The 24,874-nt window shown below is 35.3% G+C and overlaps 1 protein-coding gene across 4 annotated transcripts in view; it reads right to left on the reverse strand.

Moving 5' to 3' along the window:
• CNTN5 (contactin 5) overlaps positions 1–24,874 on the reverse strand; it is an 812,742-nt gene that overhangs the window by 446,731 nt on the left and 341,137 nt on the right. For all 4 annotated transcript variants that reach the window (XM_058545360.1, XM_058545362.1, XM_058545361.1 and 1 more), the window contains 2 exons: positions 19,087–19,308; positions 69–192 (listed from right to left, as the gene is read on the reverse strand). In XM_058545360.1, coding sequence (XP_058401343.1) covers positions 69–192; positions 19,087–19,308 — 346 coding nt within the window. The remainder of the gene's footprint in view (positions 1–68; positions 193–19,086; positions 19,309–24,874) is intronic.

A 24,874-nucleotide genomic window follows, 5' to 3' on the forward strand; every position in this document is an offset into this window, starting at 1 on the left:
GAGTGTCAGAATCTCATTGAAGAGAATTTTTAAGACAAGCAAAACGATGAATAGTAGTGAACTTCTACCTGTAATTGGGAACTGGGTTGCCACGAACTTCACAATTCAGTGCTACTTTCTTCTCATCAGAATCAGTTGGGAAAATTATATCATCTGGTTCTTGCACAAAAACTGGCCCATAGTCCACACTTTCTGTAAGGACCAAAAAGGACACACTTTAAAATATCTCAAAATATCAAGACATTTTGTTTATTTATCCATTATGTTTGTGTTCAAAATTCTTGCTCTTTCCTTGTAATCATTAGGCAAATTACCAAAAGTAGGATGTAGCTAGCAAATTACATTGATTTAGTAAATTGCAGAGACCTAAATGAAATTTTTTTGCGTGATTGACTAAGACTGCTTTTAAAAATACGATATATATAACAGAAAAACAAACATCTCAAATATTGGTATTGCACACTTTTAAATATATATCTTTGTATTCATCTAAAGTAGAGCTAAGGAAAATAATATTAAACACATTTTTTTTAAAAACATAAAACTTTGTAAAATCTTATAATGTTAAAAATAATATACAATAAAGCAAAAGCCATGTATTAAGATTGTGTTACTACTTGGGTACTACAGATATGAAAATATTGGTCCTCATGCATTCTTCATATATTCCTTTCTTCATTCATTCAATCAAGTACTATTTAGTGCTAACGATGCTGGAGTGTAAGGGAAAAATGATGTAATCAAATAAATACGTTCTCATGGAATAAATGAGTCACGTCCTCAAAAAAGTCAAATAACTGTATAAAAATATCAAAACTGCAATTAAGTGTTCACCAGTAGATAAATAAAGTAATAAGGAGATCAGAAGAGAAAAGGCATAAAAGGAAGGCAAGAGGGAAGAGAACTTCAACTTATTAAGTGCCTACTATATGCCACATACTAGATTTTGTCTCATTTAATTAGTTAACACTCAGAGAAATCCTATGATAAGGGTAATTTTAAACTAATGAAAATTTCTTGGAAAAGTAGAAATAAAAATAGGCCTCAAATATCAGCTTGGACTTCAGAAGTTTTAAGATAATTCTGCAGGAGAAATGATGAGTAAACGTGCTGGGGGAGTATAAGTCATGTTAGCCGGCAGTAGTGTAAGAATTTAAAGAATTATATGTATACCTAGGATCTATAGCATCCTGAATTGTGAATTTTGGAAAAATTAAAACATTTTGCTTTATTTTTATTAATCATGAATTTGATTACATTATAACCTTAGATCAAGATTCTCAACCTTGGCACAAATGACATTTTGGGATAGCTTTTCTTTGTTATGAGAGCTGTCCTGTGCATTGTAAGATGTTTACCATCATCCCTGGCCTCTACCCACTAGATTCCAGTAGCATACCTCCCCAAAGAGTGATGATCAAAAAGGTCTCCAGACATTGTTAAACATCCCCTCGGGTCAAAATCACCCTTGTTTAAAACCACTGCCTTAGAAAAATGAAGAGGGAAGATTTTAGGAAAGACATATTTCCAAGTTTGTACTAAACAGTTGGAGGTTTACATCCTCTGTGGATAACCACAAGAAAATATCAGGAAAAAAATGCAAGAATGAATGCCCCAGGAAACTCAAACTTAAAAAAATTATTACTGAAAAAGATGTATACTTCTATATTTAGAATAATGGATTTAGCGTAAATTGATTTGCTTTCTTTAATCATATTATATGTCCATTCTTTTGGGCAAAGAAAAACAAAAGTGTTCACAGTATTCTAAATATTCAGCCAATAAAAACTGAGCACTCACAATGAGCAGGCACTGACAAGTATTTTTTTTTGAGTCCTAGGTAACATAGCTGAAGTTCTTTTTCTTAAACTACAGCAAAAAAATGTTACATGAAAATAAGTGAAATGTGTTTCCCCATACCAAATTACGAAGTAAGTGATTTGGTAAATAAACAGCTAGAGCAAATTATTGACAAAACATTGTATTTGTTGTTGCACCAAAATGGATTTATAAAAATTTGGAAAAGCACATGAAATCTTCTCAAATTCCCCATTAGAATTAAACTGAACAATCAAGTCATGAAAAAAATAATCCCTCTGGTCTTTACACATTAAAAATACAGGTACATCTCACTTTATTGTGCTTTGCTTTATTGTGCTTCACAGATATTGCATTTTTTACAAATCGAAGGTTTGTGGCAACCCTGTGTCGAACAAGTCTATTGCTGCCATTTTTCCTAAAGCATTTGCTCACTTTGTGTCTCTGTGTCGCATTTTGGTAATTCTTGCAATATTTCAAAGTTTTTTGTTATTATTATATTTGTTATGATGGTATGTGATCAGTGATCTTCAAAGTTCCTATTGTAATTGTTTTGGGACTCTATGAACTGCGCCCATATAAGATGGCAAACTTAATAAATGTTGTGTGTATTCTGATTGCTCCACCAACCTGCTGTTCCCCCATCTCTCTCCCTCTTCTCGGGCCTCCCTATTTCCCAAGACACAACAATATTGAAATTAGCCCCATTAATAATCCTTCAATGGCCTCTAAGCATTCAAGTGAAAGGAAGAGTCACATGTCTCTTGCTTTAATCAAAAGCTAGAAATGATTAAGCTTAGTGAGGAAGACATGTTGAAAGCTGAGATAGGCTGAAACCTAGGCCTCTTGCACCAGTTAGCAAAATTGTGAATGCAAAGGAAAAGTTTTGAAGAAAATTAAAAGTGCTACTTCAGGGAAGACACGAATGATAAGAAAGTGAAATAGCCTTATTGCTAATATGGAGAAAGTTCTAGTGGTCTGAATAGAAGATCAAACCAAGCACTACATACCCCTAAGACAAAGCCTAATCCAGAGCAAGGCTCTAACTCTCTTCAATCCCATGAAGGCTGAGACAGGTGAGGAAGCTGCAGAAGAAAAGTTTGAAGCTAGTAGAGGTTGTTTCATGAGGTTTATGGAAAGAAGCCATGTCCGTAAGTTGAAAGTGCAAGGAAAGCAGCAAGGGCTGATGTAGAAACTGCAGCACGTTATCCAGAAGATCCTGCTAACATAATTAATGAAGGTGGCTACACCAAGCAACAGATTTTCAATGTAGATGAAACAGCATTATATTGGAAGAAGATACCATCTAGGACTTTTATAGCTAGAGAGGAGAAGTCAATGCCTGGATTCAAAGCTTCAAAGGACAGGCTGACTCTTGTTAGGGGCTAATACAGCTGGTGACTTTAAGTTGAAGCCAATATGCATTTACCATTCTGAAAATTCTAGGGCCCTTAGTAATTACGCTAAATCTACTATGCCTGTGTTCTATAAATAGAACAACAAAGCCTACATGACAGCATATCTATTTATAATATTGTTGACTAAATATTTTAAGCCCACTGTTGAGACACACAGCTCAGAAAAAAAGATCCCTTTCAAAATATTACTTCTTATTGACAGTGCACCTGGTCACCCAAGAACTCTGATGGAGATGTATAATGAGATTAACGTTGTTTTCATGCTGCTAACATAACATCCATTCTGCAGCCCATGGATCAAGGAGTAATTTCGACTTTCATGTTTTATTATCTAAGAATTGCATTTTGTAAGGTTATAGCTGCCTTAGTGATTCCTCTGATGGATCTGGGCAAAGTAAACTGAAAACCTTCTGGAATGGATTCACCTTTCTAGATGCTATTCAGAACATTTGTGAATCACGGGGAGAGGTCAAAATATCAACATAAGTTTGGCAGAAGTCGATTCCAATCCTCGTGGATGACTTTGAAGGGTTCAAGACTTCAGTGGAGGAAGTAACTGCAGATATGGTAGAAATGGCAAGAGAACTAGAATTAGAAGTGGAACCTGAAGATGTGACTGAATTGCTGCAATTGCATGACAAAACTTTAACTGATGAGGAGTTGCTTCTTATGGATGAGCAAGGACAGTGGTTTCTTGACAGAACCTCTCCTAGTGTAGATGCTGTGAAGATTGTTGAAATGACAACGAAGGCTTTAGAATATTACATCAACTTAATTGATAAAGCAGCTGCAAGGCTTGAGAGTATTGACTCTAATTTTGAAAGAAGTTCTACTGTGGGTAAAATGCTATCAAACAACATCATATGCTACAGAGAAATCATTTGTGAAAGGAAGAGTCAATCGATGTGGCAAACTTCATTACTGTCTTATTTTAAGAAACTGGCACAGCCACCCCAACCTTCAGCAACCACCACCCTGATCAGTCAGCAGTCATCAACATCGAGGCAAGACTCTCTACCAGCAAAAAGATTATGACTCGCTGAAGTCTCAGATGATGGTTAGCATTTTTTGGCAATAAAGTAATTTTTAATTAAGGTATGTACATTGTTTTGTTAGACATAATGCTATTGCACACTGAATAGACTGCAGTATAGTGTAAACATAATTTTTATATGCACTGGGAAACAAAAAAAATCATGTGACTTTCTTTATTGCAATGTTTGTTTTATTGGTGGTCTGGAACCAAACCCACAATATCACCAAGATATGCCTGTGTGATTATTTAAATTAATATCATAAACACCTATGATGCATAAATTAACTTGTAATAAATATACATATTTTTATATATTATAAAACTCTTGTGTATTAAAGTCAGACACATGGGTTCAAATTCTAGTACCTTCATTTTCTAGCCTTTAGCCAACTATTTTTATTCTTTGCTGCTCCATTTATTAATTGTGAATAATAACGTCTGCCTTACAGTACTATTACGAGTTTTGATTGACATTACATTCGTAAATACTTAGTACATCACAAGTACTCAATGTTATAATTAATAATAATAATAATAACTAACATTTACTTGTGATATAATTACTACATGCCAGGCATTATACTAAATAATTTACATGCAATATACCATGTAACACTCACAACAACCATGTAACTAGAATTAATCCCATTTTATAGATGACAAAACTGAAGCTGAAATCAATTAATTATTTATGTAGTTATATAGCGAATAAATGACAAACCTGGGATACAAATGCAGGGCTGTTGGAATCTAGAAGCTGATTACTACTACCACTATGATTACTACTCCTAATGCTATTACTTATTATAATAAGAACAGTAATTATTATATTTATGTTATGACATTTATAAAGCACTTTCATATATATTATTATTTAATTTTCTGAACTGAGCATTATAATTATTTCTAATTCAAGATGAAAACTCTGAGGTTCTGAGAGGAGACTTCTGCAAAATTAGCCGCATAGTAAATAGTTGATTTTAACTAAGTTTCTGTAGTTCCAAATCTTATGTTCTGAAATTTGTCAAAACAGATCAAGAAAAAGAAAGGGTTGTCAGGCTAGGAAAAAGCAGAAGGGGAAGATTTGCAAAAATAAGGTACTAGATTGAACAACGTGTATTCTATTATTTCTGCGTATACTTTGTTAGATATCTCTTCGTTGTTCATTGTCACTTCCAAAAGCATCTTAGCATGTGCTCACCTGAGCTCACTCGCTTGCTTGCTCTCTCTCTCCTTTTACTCTTAGAAATAAGATTTATTATAAGGAGTGAACAGATTCTCTGATCTCTGAATCTCTGATTCTCAGATCTCTGAACAGATTCGTTTTCAAACGCCATATCAAAAAGGTATTATTATAGGTGAACTCAGACAGATGATTCGATTCATTCTCCTGCAGTAGTGAACTTGGATTAATAATGAAGATGCATTGTGTAAAGCAATGTCCTTACTTTTGCAATTTGGGGCTTGATGGAATCTGTAACTTGTGGAGACAGACTTCAAAACATACGACACTAAATCATTACAAAGGTCTTGATAACCAATAAATCAAAATCTTTAATCAGGTAAAACCGTTGAGTTATTTGTGTAACCGGCAGATGCCATCAAACACGACGTTAATTTCTCCTAGGAGTTATGTTTTTGAGTGTTTTTTTGTTTTTCTTTATCAGACTGTTTATTAACAGACTACAAAATATCTGTAGTTGGCTGAATCTACAGTGTTAGAGGTTATTGTCTATGAAATATGAGATTCGTACATCAAGAGGGTCCTTTCTTCAGGAGAGGATTGTTTCAACTTAGAAATGATCTGGTGATTCTCTGCTACAAAGAATGATGAAATAAGATACTTTCTCAAATAAGATACTTTCTCTCACTTCCTCCAAGTTTACTTCTTAAATTTTCTCAGTTTTGTTTGTTAATCACAGTTCACATAGTTTATTATTCATAGTTCTTCTTATTGTGAGATTAAACACTTATTGTGTCTCCTCACTGTGGTTTTGATTTTTAAGTTTCTTATTTGTTCTCAATAAAAAGATCACATGTGCTATATTCCTTGTTACTGGTTAAGAACATCTGTTTATTGTCTTTATAATTGAAAGACAACTTAGCTAGGTATCAAATTAGGCGTTCACTATTAATTTCACTAATGACTTTGTAGATATTCTTACACTGTCTGATCACATTGAACATTACCATGGTGATGTCTGAGACCAACCTGACTTTCTTAAGTGACTAGATTTCATGCCTGGACTCTTTTCTCATCCTTGAATTTCAAAAGTTTTACTGGATATGTCTTGCTGTTAGTCATTTTGTATAACTTGCAGATTCAAGACTTTCTTTTTCAAGATTTCCTCTTCATTTGTTCTGTTCTCTTCATACCACTTCAGCATACCCTGTTTTTTTTTTTTTTTTAATGTCTTCTCTATTATCTCTGTAACAACTTTTCTATCTTTATTCTTTTCCTATTTGTTTGACTTTTTCAAATTTGGTTGCTATGTTCCTGTCTTTTCAGTTGCCCTGTTAGTGCCAATAATAAGGGTTTCAACTCTTTAATGGTTTTATTTTTCTCTTCCATTTGTTTCCTGGGCTCTTATACTTACTTCGTATCATTTTCTGTTATCTTACCATATCTACTTTGATTTCATGTTTTGGTTCTTTAAACTGTTCTTAGCAATGTTACTGTCAGTCACTACTTCAGGGGGAAGGCAGTTGTCATATCCTGAGGACACATTTTCAGGTTATGGAGGGGCCCATATCTGAGGAACTGAAATCTCTACCTGACCAACAGCCAACAAGAAACTGAGGCCTATTAACGATCACATGAGTGAGTTTTTAAGTGGAACCTCCCTCAGTCAAGCCTTCTAATGAAAATGCAGCTACAATCAACAGCTTGACTGAAATCTCATGAGAGAATTTAAACAATAACCACCCACCTAAATCACTACCAGATTCCAGACCCACAGTCTCTGTGAGAAAATAAAAATTGTTTTAAGTTGCTAAGTTTTGAGGTAATGTTTACATAGGAATAGATAATTAATAAACTATTTTTTCTCTCCCTTTTGACTTGTAAGGGACGAGTTTAAGAAAAACTATAACTATGAAATCTATTAACTTTCCAGGAAAAACAAAGGATAAAAGTATCATTTACAAATAATGATACTTGGGAGAATGAAAATGCTTGATTTAAGTTTCATTGTAATGCTATCATGGAGTGATAACTTTTTAGAGTTAGAAAGATAATCTTCCATTCATTTCAAGCATCCTTTCTAAAAATCACTGGGATATTTATCCAGTCTTAGCTTGACCACTTCTTGTAATACATGAAGTCTTGACAAATTACTGTTTATTTTACTGTTTACGTTTGTCTTAAAATGAAAAACATAAGTTTGTGTCCTAGATGAGGACAGCTTTTTACTCAATTCTGCTCTATAATAATATATTTACTCAAGATTTTGCTACAATTGTATTGATTAGCACATTAATAATAGCTTGCTTAATTTACAGAAATTGCCATCAAGATTAGAATGCGAAGACTCTACTAAGAATATCTTATGTTCTGCTGATAGAATAGTATGGAGAATAAGAAATTAAGCAAAATGGGTTTTGTTTAACTTTCAACTTAAATTTACTAAAATAAAGCTAATTTTATATAACCAATAAACTGGCCTTCAATCATTTCAACTATAATCAATTAATAAATGAGGAAGTATATCTTAAGCACCTACTTATCTGCAAGACCAAAATGATCAGCTACAGTGGAACTTCTATGTCATCATTAGTACAATGTTATATTTGATAGATTTTATCTATTCATGTGTGACAGAAACTGGCTAGATGCTCACTAATCCCATTTACTCTTCTAAGGAACACTGGAACACTTTCTTAGCCTTTGTTATGATTGGACTGGGATTCCAATGTAATTTGTTTTTGGACTGAATTGATGTACGTGAAATCCAGGACTAATCACAAAAATTATGCACAGTTCTCCATCCTCTCTCCATTTGTCAACTAGCTGAAAGTGAATGAACAGTAGATGCCAGTGAGGCCCTAATAGATAGCAAAGATATCAGATGGACCAAATACGGTTCCCAAACTCTCCACATGGAGAGCTACTCATTGAACAACCAAGCAGAAGGTGATGTGAATAAGTAACGCGTATTTTGTTAAGAAATTATTTGCCATAACATCCATAATTTCTTATCTTGATTACATTTAAAAGGAAAATAATTTTCAAGCTTTTAAAGAAGATATAATTTGATTAACAAACAATATTCACTGAAGTACATATCTTCAGTGAAGATAATGATGAAGTACCTATCATCATTACATGATAGAGCCCTGCTTGTTGTCTTCCTCCCTAGTTCAGGCCCTTGATTACTATTAGTTAAGTATATTCCCAGGCCAAGGGCCTATGACAGGAGATATTCAACCATTCAACCTTATGTCTAGCTTTATCAATTATAGTACTTCAGTTTTATAATTGGTATTCTACTTAATCCTTGAGCACAAGTCCTTCTTCATGTGCCCAAAACTGAAAATGTGTTTTCATCCTGTGTCTCTATCCCTAAATCCTATTTGGTAACCCTTCTAGAAGATCCAGTGCTATTATTTAGACTGTGGTTCTTGTTTTGTGTTTTCATATGGTTGACTTTCACTGTACAGTCATGTAATCAAGAGTCTGACTCCATTTCTGATCTTTGACCCCTGATGGCTTTCAAGATCCACCAGTCACATTTTACCTTTTGCCTCACCTTAGGGAAAGCTGATAAGCCAGGCTGAAAAGCTGATAAGCACCCCTCCCTTGACTCAGGTGGGAAAGTTCACACCACACAAACCTTAGCCCACGTAGAAACTCTCACCCTAATGCTACTCCCCAACCACAATAAAAACCAAAGCTACCCATTCCTTCCCATTCCTTGCTCAAGCCATTTTCAGGCCAGCCTATCCTGCTTTCATCAGAAAGTCTCATTATGTGAATAATAAATCTTTTCATACCCTTTTGGTATATGTATAACATTATTAGTCTCTGCATTTGAACCAGTTTGGGGATGTGGGTGTATTGATCCAGCCCTCTGCAGGGTAACCACATAGCAAGTTAGGGCTCAGTCATCTTGGTAGAGGACAGAGCCTTCTTTGAGGAAAACATATATTCTTCCCAATAGATTTGCATCCATGGAAACAATAGATCTTCAAACAGTTAAGTAAAATGTGGAAGGTAGACATGTGAGAAAGCTAGCTCCTGATTTTCTCTGGATAGCTTTCTCTTAGGTTTATATGAGGAAAACAAGATATGCTGGGGGACCATCCAGATTATTGGGAGACATGGTCTCAGCTATGGGGGCAAGCCAGGGGCTAGATTTGGAGGCAATTATATAGAATGACATAAATTGCAGATGTTTAAATTATACTTATAAATCTTAAAATCTATTTATATATGTATTTCTCTTTCTCCTTTTCCCTTCTGTTATCCCTGAGCCTTAGTAACAATCCCATCCATTCTTGTCTCAGCAAGCCCAGGAAAACTATATAGAATTGAGGAAAAAGTGCTGCACATCCATGTTTAGGTGAGTGGCTCTTGAATTCTTCTAATAACAAATATTCTATAATTCTCTTTTTATGATTCTTAAATTAATGGATATTCTAACCTACCTATATGCAAAATTTTTAATTTAATGAAAAGACAAATAAAAGAGAAGTAACATAGTAAAATAGTATTAAATTCAATATGTAAAGTCTCAGGAACAATTATAATAGAAGACATAAAGACCTAATCAAAGTTGTTTTTGTTCATATAATCGCCATGAATGTAGCAGCTACATTCATGCAAACTACTCCAAGTGTGGTATTGATGACTCAAATATCGTGAGTGGCATTGGTGTTAAGTGATATGATTTTATAAATGGTCAACAACTCCTGGTAAAGTTCTTAACAAAATTAAATATAATCTTGCAGTAATTTACACCGTTTTGCATTGACATATCCATTATATTTCAAAAATACCTTGTATGTAATATAACACAGAGTTTAGATTCTTGTCCCAGAAAATTATAAAGAGAATTTTCACTCATGTGAATGTCTCAAGGGACACTTAAGAGTCCTGTGAATTATAAATATAGGTCTTTAGCATTCCTGGTCTCCACTCTCTAAATTAAAGTAGCATCCTTGAATTACTGAGACAACCAAAACTACTCCACAAATTTCTGGAACACTTCTGAGGGGGAAGTGCTACCCCTTCTTAGAATCAAACTAGAGCAATAAACAAGAAACAATTGTTGCCTAAAGTTAGCATGGCGTTGGCAGCAGTCTTCCACAAGAGATGCCGGAACAGGAAGAGAAAGTTCTGTAAAATGATCATTCTGGGGTCCAGCTGCCTTTCTCCCAGTGGAGCTTCCTGAAGCACTGGTATGTTATTTTGTTTACGGAGACAATAGTTTCCCTTGTAGAGTCCTGTCCTAGGATCAAGCTGATATCTTGCCCTCTCTAACCCCTTTTTGAAATTTCTGCCACTTATTGATAGACTACCCAGATACTAACATTCTTCCTGCCAAGATGTTTTAAGTATCACCTAATCTGAGACTACAACTAGGTTGTCTAAGGAAGCCTTGCTTCTTGGCATTGGATCATTATGTTTTCAATTGTTTTCTGCATCATGACCAGACATTATCATGCCTCCCTAGACTCTAAACTTGTCTTTCAGACTTAAATCCTTTTTAAACAATTACTTCTGTGCCTGTTTTTCTCCAAGATTAGGTCTAATGCCAGACCCCAACCCTCTCCACCTGCGGTTAGCTCTAATTTATGGACTTGTCTAGCTTATTCATGTAATGTGGCCTAAGCTTATTACTAATATAATATAGAGTTAATATCAACTTATCATGTCCAGGACAATTAAAATAAATGTACTTTTAATGATCATTAATATGTTTTATGTGATAATTTCCATAAGTTTTAAAATGTTTAATTAGAAATTGCATTTTATGGTTACCTTCACAATTACAGTGTGAGAAAAACTTTTCACACCATGTGAGCATCTAAGATGGATTCTTAAAGAAAATATCCAAACCTTCCTTTAACTTTAATTTGCCTTTCAACATTGAAATTAAGTTTCTTTATAAAAGTTAAACTAGTATAAACTGTCATTATACAGCTTTCAAGGGTTCCTAAGAATTGAAGAGCATTACTTATTAAAAAGCATTGTGATGAATGTTTCATGGGTAATGGCATTACATTGTGCACACAATATAAATTGAGTCTAACAGATTTTTTTCGTCATTTTCTAAGGTAGCTATAAAAGAGAGGTCGGATGATTCAGAGAGGCTATCACTTATGAGAATGATCAAAGTGTACCAACCTCATATAACGTTCAGAAGATGCTAAACCACTAGGCCACCTTGTCACCAGAGGGAATACATTGCTTTTTCCTCCTTTTCATTTGTAATCCAAAATATAAAGTTTAGTTAAAAAATATTCAGGCACATATTTTATCATGGTGTAGAAATTCAGCCCAAATTCAGATTTCAAATTCCTCAATTAGATGCCTCCTTATTTAACAATATTTGTTAAGCTGCAAGAGGATAAAGAGGAGTATATGAGATGGTCTTTGCTCAAATGGCATACTAAACGTTAAACTGGAGAGAAAAGCATACTAATATAAAACAATAACAATAGTTCTAAAAATTTAGAATACAATAAAAGAATAAAATCATAAAGTTTCAATGAATGGTCATGAAATTATAAGGCTTTTGTTAGAACATGATCTCTAAATCAGATCACTGTCTGATTATATAAGAGTATAACATCCAAGTGAAATACTTTTTTTCCCAGAGGGAATTCTTATTCTCCTAAAAGATCAATTCAATTTTGTACTTGGCCCTCCGAAATGATTTATCAGCAAAGGGTATTTTGAGGAAACAATACAAAATTATCAACACAGAAATCACTTTGAGTCATGACGCCATTACCCACATGCCACATCAAATCTGGAAATAAGCCAAGTCAACAATGAAATTCACCCAAAGGTACTGAGGATATGAGGCAACAAATTTGGTTGGTTGCAAGAATCTTCCAAATGTCAGAAGCCAGTGGTAGAAACTCCAAAGGCTGGGTAGACTCAGAGTGTTATGTTAATTTGTAGGTTGTGTTTACCATTGAGGAAATTAAAGAGATCCAAAATTATATGCTTAAATTTAGTAAGAAATAATTTGCTTCAATTGCTTCTAAGAACCACCCTTTTTCCACCTGAAGTAGCATTTATAGTCTCTGAATATCATGAATAGGCTTCCCTGGTAAAAGTCTGAGCTTTCTAGTCGGAATCACTTTTAATCCATACTGCCTCTGTGCAAGGAAGATAAAACATCTTAACCTAACCATCTCATCACAAATACAAGAATGAAATGCACCCTACCCTTAATTAAATTTACTCCTACTAAAACCACCACCACAACAAAAAGAGATGAAGTCAACGACCAATTTATTGGCTCTTCGTTTATGAAAGGAGGAACAGGTATAGTGTCAGCAGTGGTTAATAATCCTTGTGCACATTGCAAAATCCAAAACAGTACATGTTTTGCAGGTGTTTGAGGTGCTGACTTATAGGGCTTTCAATTAACCTATATTACCATGAGAATTTCCAATTTAAACCTTAGTCAGTTTTTAAAATCAATTAAATGACATCCTTATGTTCAAACAACTACTTTAGAGTAATTACTAACAACTCAGATTTTTAAAAACTAGATAATACCTCTTGGTGTGTGGAATATTTGCACTGATACAATTTGAAGTGATTATAGTCATTACCCAAAATAACAGTATCAGGTTGAAAGCAAAATTGTTTCTGAGGACTTCTCTGTTTGCCCCACTCCAATGAGCAACATTCTCCTTTCCAGGTATTGCTCCATTTCTCTTCTCCTCTTTACGAGGCTAGCTCAAAAATTTTCATTCATCCACTGTCTCCACTCCCTCACCTCAATCAAGTATCAGTGACTGACTATTGTACTCTTCTTGAAGCCATCTTGTTTGCTTTCTCTTGCTCTGGCTAGCTCTCACTTTTGGACGTCAGCTGCCATGCTGTGACCTATGCTATGGAGAGGCCCACTGAAAATGGCCTCCAGCCAACAGCCCATGAGTAATTGAGGCACTCAATCCAACGACCCTCAGCAACTGAATCCTACCAACAATCATGGGAGGTAAGTGAGCTTACAAGTGGATCTGTATCCATTTGAGCCTTGGGATGAGACTACAGTCCCATCTTATGAAAGACACAGAGCCAGAGGACCCAGTTAAGCCACATCTGAGTTCCTGACCCACAGAGACTGTGAGATAATAAGCATATAACTTTTGTTCATTTTGTTGATGTCCTCACCAGACTTCTAATTTTCTATGGACGATTCTTTTTACAATCTCATGATTTTAAGGTTTTCTTCATAAGTTTCATGTATTTCAATTGTCTGTGGCATCTTGTGATCATCACAACAGGTTGGTATTATTTTCTAGGCAGCTAATCCAAACAGTCAGTCAAGATTTGTTTATTCAGGTCCTGATTATGCATTCTTCTTTGGAATGGAAGTCAGATGGAAGCCAGAGCCTTTTGTAACCCAACCTTGGAAGTCCCATTCCGTTACTTTTTCCGTAATCTATTCTTTCGAAGCAGGTTGCTAGTTCAGTCCAGGGTGAAGGAGAAAGGATTACACTATAAATACCAGGAGGTAGGAATCATTGTGAACCATTTTAGATTCTACCTATTATAGGTGTCATCATATTAGTTTCAGATTTTTTATTTTAAGAAATAAAATATCACAGTTGAGGTCATCTATCATCCCTATTCTGGTACCACTTCTCTGTTCTCTTTCTCCCTTTGTCCTCAGAGGTAAGCACTATAATCAACTTGCTGTCTCAAGTTCACGTTTTTAAAATTGTACCACATATATGTATCTATAAATAATATATATTATTGTGATTTAAAAATTTTTTACATAAATGATATCATATTGTGTGTAATATTCTATAGATTTTCTTGTTCACTATTATATTTTGAAGTATACTCATTTTGTTTCATAAATATATATCTATTCACTTTAACAGTTTTAATTTTTCAACGCATGAAAAACTACAATTTATGTATCTATTCCCCTTCTAATAGATATCTGAGTTATATCCAATTTTTTGCTATTAAACATATATTGCAGTGAACACACTTTTATGTTTCCTTGTGTATCTGTGGGAATGTTTCTCCAGGTGATATATACAGGGGTGGAATTGCATTCCCGAATTGCTCTGCAATCTGGATTTTTACATTTCTCAGAAAAATCTTAGCTCTATGTGGTATACTTCTGGACTTAACTCTGAGCAGGAGTGGGATGACTTTCTATTCAGGCTCTGTTCATTTTCTCATTTTTCACAAGAGCATCTCAACCCCAGCTTTATTCTCTGTTAAGGCTAAAGGGCTTATATGTCCCTTATGTGTCAGGCTTTTGTCAGAGTGAACAAACTCAAAGTCACATCTAGCCAAGATCTATCATATGCTTAGAGGAGAAAACAATAGTTATGGAAGATTACTTGGAAAATACTCAGACTACCCATTCTCCTGATGTTCTAAATATGGACTAAACTAGAGCAGCAAAGGACTTAAATTATATCAAACTGGTGCCCAGCCTAGAGCCTTGCTACTTAAAGTATGTTCCACAAACCAGCAGCATCAGCATCACCTGGGAGGTTTTTATAAATGCTGACTATCTGGCCCTACTCCTGATCTATTGAAATGGAATCTATTTTAACAAAGTTCCCAAGTGATTGTATGTATAGTAAAGAGTAAGGAGCACAGTTTTAGATAATTACTTCTCATTTTGTTGCTGATGCTTTGGTTTCATCTGCCTTTATTGAAGCTAATGAAACACACTGCTATGTACACAATAAGAAAAATGTTGAGGTCACTGGCCATTACATCAATAATAAACTCTTAATGAGGACTCTCCAGAAAAATTTGTCTGATCTTAGTGTCAGAAATAGTTGTGTTTCTACTGAATAACTATTTCATTTTAATCTTTGAAACAGTGGGAAATATGTAACTGACCAGAGTCTCTTTTTCCTTGACTGTTAATTATCCCAAATGGGACTAGCCTACAGCAAGTATATAGGCATTTACAGTAGACCCTCTGAATTAATCTCAAGTCTGGCAATATTTTATGTCCCAATAGTTCTTGTTTTCATCATTTTCATGTGTTTTAATTCATACTTTCTAGCTGTATTTTATTTATCATTGTGAGCTATGTTAACTTACATTTGGAACAAGAGAACAAAGGAGTAGAACACTAGTTGGTGCCAAATTATATCAAATATAAGAGTTTCCCATAGTTTTGATCACTGAATACATTATACCTTCATGTCATCTCATAAAATAATGATGCTTAAAGAACAAAAATCCCGACACATCTCTGTCTGTTGAATATGACACTAGAGTTAATGTAATGGGAATTTTTTTGAAGACTTTATTTTTTTAAGAGCAGCTTTAGGTTTACAACAAAACTGAGAGGAAGGTACAGATTTCTCATATACTCCCCATCCCCACATGTATATCCTTCCCTATTATTGACATCACTCATAAGAATGGTACAGTTTTTACCAAAGATGAACCTACATTGACACATCAATAATCAACCAAAGTCCATAGTTTAAATAATGTTGTACATTCTACAAATCTGAACAAATATATAATGACATGTATCCATCATTATGATATCATTCAGAATATTTTCACTGCCCTAAAAATCCTCTGTCCTCTGCCTATTCATCTCTCCCTCAATTCCCCCATCCATAGCTACCACTGATCTTTTTACTGTCTTCATAGTTTTTCCTTTTCCAGAAAGTCATATAATTGAATCACACAGTATGTAGCCTATTCAGATTGGTTTCTTTCACTTGGTAATACGCATTTAAGTTTCCTCCATGTCTTTTCATGGCTTGATAGCTCATTTCTTTTTATTGCTGAATAATATTCCTTTGTCTGGATGTATCACAGTTCATCTATTCATTCATCTACTGAAGGACATCTTGGTTGCTTCCAATTTTGGCAATTATGAATAAAGCTGCTATAAACATCTATGTGTAGGTCTTTATGTAGACATAAGTTTTCAATTCCTTTGGATAAATAACCAAGGAGCACAATTACTGGATCATATGGTAACAGTATGTTTAGTTTTGTGAGAAACCACCAAACTGTCTTCCAAAGTGGCTATATCATTTTGAATTCCCACCAGCAATTTACAAGAGCTCCACATCTTCACCGGCCTTTGGTGTTTTCAGTGTTCTGGATTTTTGCATTCCAATAGGTTTGTGGTGGTATCTCATTGTTGTTTTAATATTCATTTCCCTGATGACATATGATGTGTCCATCTATTCATATGATTATTTGCCATTTGTGTATCTTCTTTGGTGAGGTGTCTGTTAAGGTCTTTGGCCCATTTTTTAATTGAGTTGTCTGTTTTCTTATGTTGAGTTATAAAAGTTCTTTGTATATTTTGGATAACAATTTTTTATCAGATGTGCCTTTTGTAAATATTTTCTCCTAGTCTGTGGCTTGCCTTCTAATTCTCTTGACAGTTTCTTTCACAGAAGACATTACAGGAATTTTAAAACTTATACTAAGTATAAGTATTTTGAAAAATAAAACATTTTAAGGAGATAACACCAAGCTTAAATAAAATTTAAATGCCAACACTGTGAGATGATGCTTCACATGGCAACAACTGACATAATCATGAGGCATAAGTTTGCTTGTGCTTGGCACTACAACCTAATTTGACATTTCTAGAATCTTTCCAAGTATTATAGTTCTTACAAAATGTTTCCTGAATGTTTAGTCCTTTGTCAAGGACTGAAATGTAGCCCAAAGTTTATTGGACTTAAAAGCAGTATATATGTGAATGAAAATTGGCTGTGCTACTTATTAGCAATGTGACCTTGTCAAAGATATTTATCTGCCCCAGAGTTTCCATTTCCATAGAAGACAGTAAGAATACCCACTTCACAAATTTGTTGAGAGAATTATTGAGATAGTCTATACAAAACAGCCTTGCACAGAGTCTGGTAATAATCAGGTGCTAGTGCTTCTGTCTGGCTGTTAATTAACCTTGTATTGTTTTGTTAATATACCCAAATATAACAGAGTTAGAGAACATCTAGAAAATGTTGTTCAAACAATAATGTTAATAGTAGTCCTTAGTTTAACAGGTATCTTAGTGTTGGAAATTTAGATTATGTCTTATTTTCCACTCACAAATAATGCTATATGTATACTTATATCTCTGTGTACATTCCTTATTATTTCCTTATGCAGAATACATTTCTAGAAATGAAACCATGGGATTGAAGGATATTACTGTTTTGAAGCTCTTGATATTCATCATCAAACTGTCCTTCAGAAAATTTATATTTTTACTTTCAGTCTATGAATTTATTTAGTCTTGATCCTAAATCCAGATTGGTATCAGGGGGCCGGCCCCATGGCGTAGCGGTTAAGTGCACTCCTTCTGCTGCTGGCGGCCCGGGTTAGGGTCCCGGGCGCGCACCGACGCACCACTTATCAGGCCATGCTGTGACGGGGACCCATATAAAGTGGAGGAAGATATGGGCACGGATGTTAGCCCAGGGCCAGTCTTCCTCAACAAAAAGAGGAAGATTGGCATGGATGTTAGCTCAGGGCTAATCTTCCTCACAAACACACTAAATAAATAAATAAAACTTAAAAATAAAAGATTAGTATCAGTATAATTAAATAATAATTACATGCATAAGAAATTTTTGAAAGATATATGGAACAGAAGACTAAATTATGACCAAGGTAGCCTTAACATTTTCCTCAGTCTGACTAAACTTTAGACAGGTTTCTTCCTGACTGTAGTCCCTTCACCTCCCTTTTCTTAGAGAATTTACTTTAGAAAATTTGGAATTATAAATTCTTTCTTTGCCCCTGGGAGATGTAAATCTTCTCCCAGTCTCTCACCAGTTTTACAACCCAGGAATGTCTTTCTCAGGGACCTGGTAGCTATTCCTTTGAAATGTAACCTCTAAGGAAGAGAGGGCCCCTATCTTACAGTTTCTGTGAGAGAATAAGAGCCTAACTTTGATAAGCACCAATTAGTAAACACAGACGGCTAAAGGAGAGCAAAGTAAGCCACCTCAAAATATGCTGCTTAGGCACATATTGGTTATTTTGAATTAAAGTTATTCAAGAAACAGCTGATGTAAGGACACTCTGACCCTCCCTTGTCCCCCTGAAAGCAGGAAATAAATCTCCCATGTAAAAAGTACCCTCCCTGTAACAGGAGGGTAGAAGGTATTCTTATCACCGGCAATAGGGAATTTAGGGCCCAGAAATCTGTATAAAGAAATCTTGTTACTTCTTCACTAATTTACTACCCCCAGCCCAAATCCCTTTGTGTGTTTTCAATTCTTCACAAATTTATTGTTTCCTTGTCTAAAGGTATAAAGCTGCCTGCTTTGGTCATTTCTTTGAGTATCATATTTTTATGGGCTCCTGTATGAATGAAATTAAATTCGTTTTTCTCCTGTTAATCTGTCTTATATTAATTTATTAGGCCAGCCAAAAAAAACTAGAAGGGAGAAGGTAAAATTTGCCTCCTTTCCATGGCCTAATCAACTGACCAACTTCTTTCTTAACGTCCTTCACTTTTCCAGATCTTAAGGACTCTCTTGCTTTCTGTTTTAGAGAAGTTGAGTTTAACCTCTCTCCCCTATTGCAATAGCCTTGAATAAGTCTTGACTGTTTAACTCCAACAGGTGCAATTTTCCTTTGACACTTACCATCTTGTTTGAAGGCATCTGAGGAATGATAAAGATTGATGGGAGAATAATAATGTTGAGCTGCCCCTTGCCAGTTTGGTGAAGAAACACTCAGTGTTCCTAACAAAGGACTGCTGTATCGTGGTCTGGTCTTCGAACCAAAGAGGGATGAAGATGAACTCTTCTTAATTCTTAGCAAAGTAGCATATGAAGTAGGGAGATCAGGAAGAGCTCCAGAATACTCTATAAAAGAAAAACAATAATAAAAAATGAATTTTGAGAAGACTTTTATTTTTTCCTATGAAAATTATTCCTTATGAAGACATTGTTGAAAACCTCCTTTGGAGCTGCAATCAAATGCAAACTACACTGAGAGTAGAAAAAATAAAATGATACTTTTATATTTTTACATATTTTTTGGAACTTCTACTAGTTATAATGCTGGGGTTCTGCAAGGAAGAAAAAAGACATGAAGTAAGAAAGGAAAGAAAAGAAAAGGAGGAAGGAAGGAAGGAGGAAAAGCAGAAAGACATCTAACAGTTTAAGCATTTATTTTCTTTGTCAGGAATATGTGGGAATTAAAATTTGTTTGCATTAATATTAAAATATCCATTCACATACGTTAAATAGGTTTCTCTTTTATTATTAAAAAAATGGGAAAAATGAAAAAACCCAACATTTTCGATTACATTCTATAAATACATACCGGATTTTCATCACCTAAAATTTATTGGATAACAGGAAATGTGTCTAACACAGCATATATATTTTGATTAGGCTGCAAGTTATGCCTTATGTTCCTGAAAAGCAGTCAAATTCACTATGGAACATAAACAATTTTGGATAGAATTTGTTTTGTAGATTTTGTTATATAATCTATACAACTATATTATCAAGTAGGGTTACTATTCTGAAATTCCTATCTTTATTGATTGTTGAGAAATGTCTTGCTCATATTTTACTTTAATTCCCAAGGTTTTTTGTTATAAAAGATATGCATAGTGCCTGAAGTAGATTGTACTAATTCTCCTTTATGCCCACAGGAGAGAGTCAGTTTAGTGTATAGAGCAAATGTTTAAAAATACAAACTAATTATGATGAATTCTAAAGAACAATTAGGAATTGGAATTTTTTTTCTATGTCTAATAATCAAATTCTACAATTTCTTGATCTTGGAAATACTTTTAAAAATCAGACATTTTTGTTCAGGGTATCTGACATTTGAACTTAATGGATGCTAACTTAATTTCAGATAAAAAATAATTTACCTTTGTGAGTAAGCTTTTTCACAATTAAAACTATTTAGAATGATTATACTGCCTCATAGAGATATTTTGGAATACAAGAAGCATTTCTGTGAGTTGAAGATAACACTTTAGGTGTTAAGCATCGATTAAGTTTAACATTTTCTGTTCTGTGAAATTGTAAATATGATTTCTCTGAAACTCAAAAAAGTGTATTTTTAGATATTCTCCACATTTAAAATGAGCATGATATGTGTAGTCCAAGCCTACCAGTAGCTGTTAAGAGATTCACGTCCTTTAGTCTTTATGATTAACCACAAGTCTAGTGAAGGTGGATCAATTTTAACTGAAAATAGCTCACCTCTCCAGGGCAAACTACATGAGAACAGATTATGGGTAGACATAAAATCTCCTTTAAAACCTTGAGCTAAATGCAAGTTTGGGCACCTAGAGGTGTAAGGTAATGAAAAGAGAATGGGTTTTCCTTTAAGGTGGTTTGTAGTTTAGTCTCTGAAACTATTCATTTCTTAGTGCAGTCTGTTGCTTTGTGTTTTAGCTGCCTAGCCCACTGATGTCTAAAAAGAAAAAAAGAACTATCCCAAGCTAGCATTAAAAATTAAAATAGAATATGAGAATGTGGTTTATAGTTCTTAAAGCTAGATAAGGATAATAGTGGAAAACTAGAAGGTCCATGATGAGGTTCAAAAAAGCCAGGATCATCATCATGGTTATAAATCTTATATATATTTTAACAAAATGCATACTGTCCAAGTGGTACAGTAATTGGTTTATGCCACTCCATATAAATCGAGATGAGCCAAATGCTAATTTGGCTGTGGGCTGCACACCAAGTCTTCATTTGTTATGTAATCAATTGCCTCTGTTGTACTGGAGATTCCTTTTTCATCAATTAAAGTGAACCCAAACCTGTTACTGGAAATCTGACAATTTATTCATTCATTGATGTATTCAGCAAACTTGTAATCAGAACTTTGTAGGGGCTAATTGCTAGGGATACAAAGGTGAACAAGATATTGCACCAGCCTTCAAGGAGCTTAAGATCTAGTGGAGGAGAAAGGCAACTGTGATTGCAACTTCAATCCGATGTGATATAAAAGTAACTTCAGAGACCTATGGGCTCCCTCCCATGGAAGGGGAATCCTCTCATTCAGCCTAGGGCCATCAGAAAATGCTTTCCATATGAAACTCTATCTAAATTGAGTCCTAAAAGCCCATTAGTAATTAGCTCAGCAAAGCTCTGAGTAGGGAAGGAAAGATATTTTAGGCAAATGGAAGAAAATATATGTAGACCTAGAAAGGACAGGCAGCATGGCATGCCTGGTAGATTAAAATAGTCAGGAGCTCAGAGAATGAGCAAGAGAGGTGAGAGGAGAGGTAAAGCTGGATAAGTAAGCAAGAGACCAAAGATGAAATGCCTAGTAAAATGGTATGACTTTGAAACGGGGAGCAATATAAGTTTTAGAAAGATCACTCTGGCTGCAGTACCATTTGGAATAAGACAAAAGGAGAAAAAGACTACTAAAGCTGTAATAAAGGCAAAGATTAGTCAAGAATGAGGAGATGATTATCTGAATGGGAATAAAATAAATAAGATTACTGATTGATTATGTTGGAGGCAAAGAAGAGAAAGTAAGAAACAGGGTGATCTGTGCTACTAGAAGATGGATAAGAATGGGAGGAAAAGGCATGTGCTTGACGTAAAAGCTCAAGAATTCAGTTTTAGGCAGGTAGAGGGCTTGAGGTGCTTCTAGGGCATTCATGTTGATTATAAGATTCTGTAAACATAAGGAAGATGCAGACTTATGAGAGATTATTAAATGCTAACCAAATAGGTGGTTATTAAAACTATGAGCATTGATGAGTTTGCCAAGGAAATATGTAAAATGAGAAATCGAGTGTTGGAAATGGAACTCTGAGGAGCATTAGCATTCATGAGAAAAGCAGAGGCAGTGGAACCTGGAAAGGAAAGAGGAAAAGCAGGAAAATGTGATGTCACTGAAGGGAAGGGAATGGAGTCTTCCAATGCAGGTGACAGAGCGGTTGACAGTGTGAAAGATCAGTGGAGAGAGGCTGGCCCTGCAGAAAGGAGGTGCCTAGCAGTGTCAAAGCTGCCTGACTGCTCCACATACAATGCACCGTAGACGTGAAAGTAGGGTCAAAGTCAGGAAGTGTAGAGGACTTTCTAAGCTCTGGAGTGAGTCTGGAACCTCTACACCACCATTTCCATTGCATTAGACATACAGACCCTGGCCTTAGCCTGTGGCCTCCATCAGTCTCCTGGTGTGAGTGTAACTGACTATCAATCCAGCGAGGTCTCCCTCTATCAGGGGCATTTTTAACTCTTCTACCTGAGGCTCTCCTAGCTGCCCAGCCCCTTTTTCAGATATCTTTAGTATCTCCACTCCTCAATCCTAGTTCTAGGGCTCCTTAGCTCTGGAAAATAGATATATTAGCATAAATAAATGGGAAAATGATGTTTCCATTATAGGATTTTGGTTAACCTCCAACTTTGGGAGTCTGAATCGATTTAACACATGCAGAGCTCTATTGAGGGTGAAAAATACTGCATTTCCTTCCTCAGTTTAAATTCAAGTATTTGCATTTCTGTCCATCTCAACTTATTTCACCTCTTTCTCTCTAGAATCTCAACTTCAAGACTTAAAAGCTACCAATATTAATACCCTTTCACTGTCCTGCACCCTTTTCCTTTCCTCAATTCCCTCCCTATCCAGTTTAGTTCATGGTTCATTATTTTACTTACTCTCTTCAATGTACCTTCAACCACACTGCCCCTTACCCTCTATTGATTTCCAGGCTAAACTCTCTGCCCAATTTAAATCCAACTATCAACATACTCTGTTCCTGAATGCAGCTGGAGAAGAACACAGAATCATGCTTAAAGGTGTCAGTTCATGATATTAACCGCAAATGAGATTTTCAAGCTTCCCGGCAATACTGCCACATTTCCCTAGTCCGGTCACTATCCCACTCTCCTCGATGAACAATTTACATCTTATCCTCTGTCTTCAAGCTCCGTACCTTCTTGCTCTTCCCGATGTTGGTGCTTCTTATTTCATTGAGAAAATAGAAGCAATCCGAAGAGAGAGTCTCTCACATACTCCTACCGCCTGAATGTACACCCATATACTCGGCCTTGCTTTCACTGCTATGCTATGAATAAATTGTCTGTGCATCTATTGAAGGCCAGCTCCTCCACTTGTGGGCATTGAATCTCATTCCATCCTATCTTGACTGCTCAAGGACAAATTTCTAGAAAACCCCCTCTATTTCTCCTTCAGCATCAATTTTTGTCTCTCTAGTAGATCATTCCCATAACTATATAAAAATTCTTCTAGGGCCGGCCCCGTGGCTTGGTGGTTAAGTGCGCGCGCTCTGATGCTGGTGGCCCGGGTTCGGATCCCGGGCACGCACCGAGGCACCACTTCTCCGTCCATCCTGGGGCCGAGTCCCACATGCAGCAGCTGGAAGGATGTGCAGCTATGACATACAACTATCTACTGGGGCTTTGGGGGGAAAAATAAATAAATAAAATCTTTAAAAATTCTTCTAATCTTTAAAACAAGCTATCTTGACCTTACTATTCTTTCCACCTATTTTTGTTTACAGCAAGACTTCTTGAAAAGAGCTATCAATGGTCACTGTATTCAGTCCCTCTCCTCCCATTCTCTCCTCAGCCTATTCCAAGTAGTTTTGATTACACCACTCCACAGCAATGACTCTCTTCACGGTTAACAATGACTAGGTCATCGCTATACCTAAGGATCAATTTTTACTATACTAAACCTATTAGGAGTATTCAATTTGGTTAACCATTCCTTTTTCCTTTAAATATTTTCTTCATGTGATTCCAGGATATTACAATCTCATGTTTTTATTTCCATTTCATTGGCTACTCATTATTTCCCCTTTGATAATTCTTCTTTGTCTCCTCAACTTCTAAATGTTGGTGTACTCTAGAAAAAATTCTCAATTTAGACTATCCCTTCAATGATCTTATTCATTAACATCAGCTCCCTCCCAGATGAATTCCACCTTTACTCTAGTCTCAGTTACTTGGACCCAGCTCTAAGTCTTTGATATTCCAGTATTTTCCTATGCTCATTTTATCTCTTCCTTCTAGTTAACAACCTCTTTACTCACTCTCCTTTTGTGTTTCTGCCTCAGATCCTAAAAATTTCCTGACCTCTGTCGCTGAAAGTCATCTTCTGAGATAGAAAATTTGGTAAATCTTATTCAGGATTCAGAGCCTGTTTTTAGCCATCACTTCAAGGGCTGTCATTTAAGAAATAGGAGGGTAGGTTGCATCTAAATTCTGGCCTCAAGATTTCAGAGGTTCAGTGAAATATAAATGCTAAGTGACACTCTGATGTGTTCTGGACTGGATTCCTTCTACATATAACTCCTTGCTTTCTTTCAGCAACTCAAACATCATTTTCTCCCTAATTGACTCCTTCTCATTCAGCATTCATTAACTTTTTTTCAACAAATCTTTACTGAATTTCTACTACATGTTAGGAACTGGG

Source organism: Diceros bicornis, chromosome 7 (genome assembly GCF_020826845.1).
Source record: "Diceros bicornis minor isolate mBicDic1 chromosome 7, mDicBic1.mat.cur, whole genome shotgun sequence".
In the NCBI taxonomy this organism is placed as follows: Eukaryota; Metazoa; Chordata; class Mammalia; order Perissodactyla; family Rhinocerotidae; genus Diceros; species Diceros bicornis.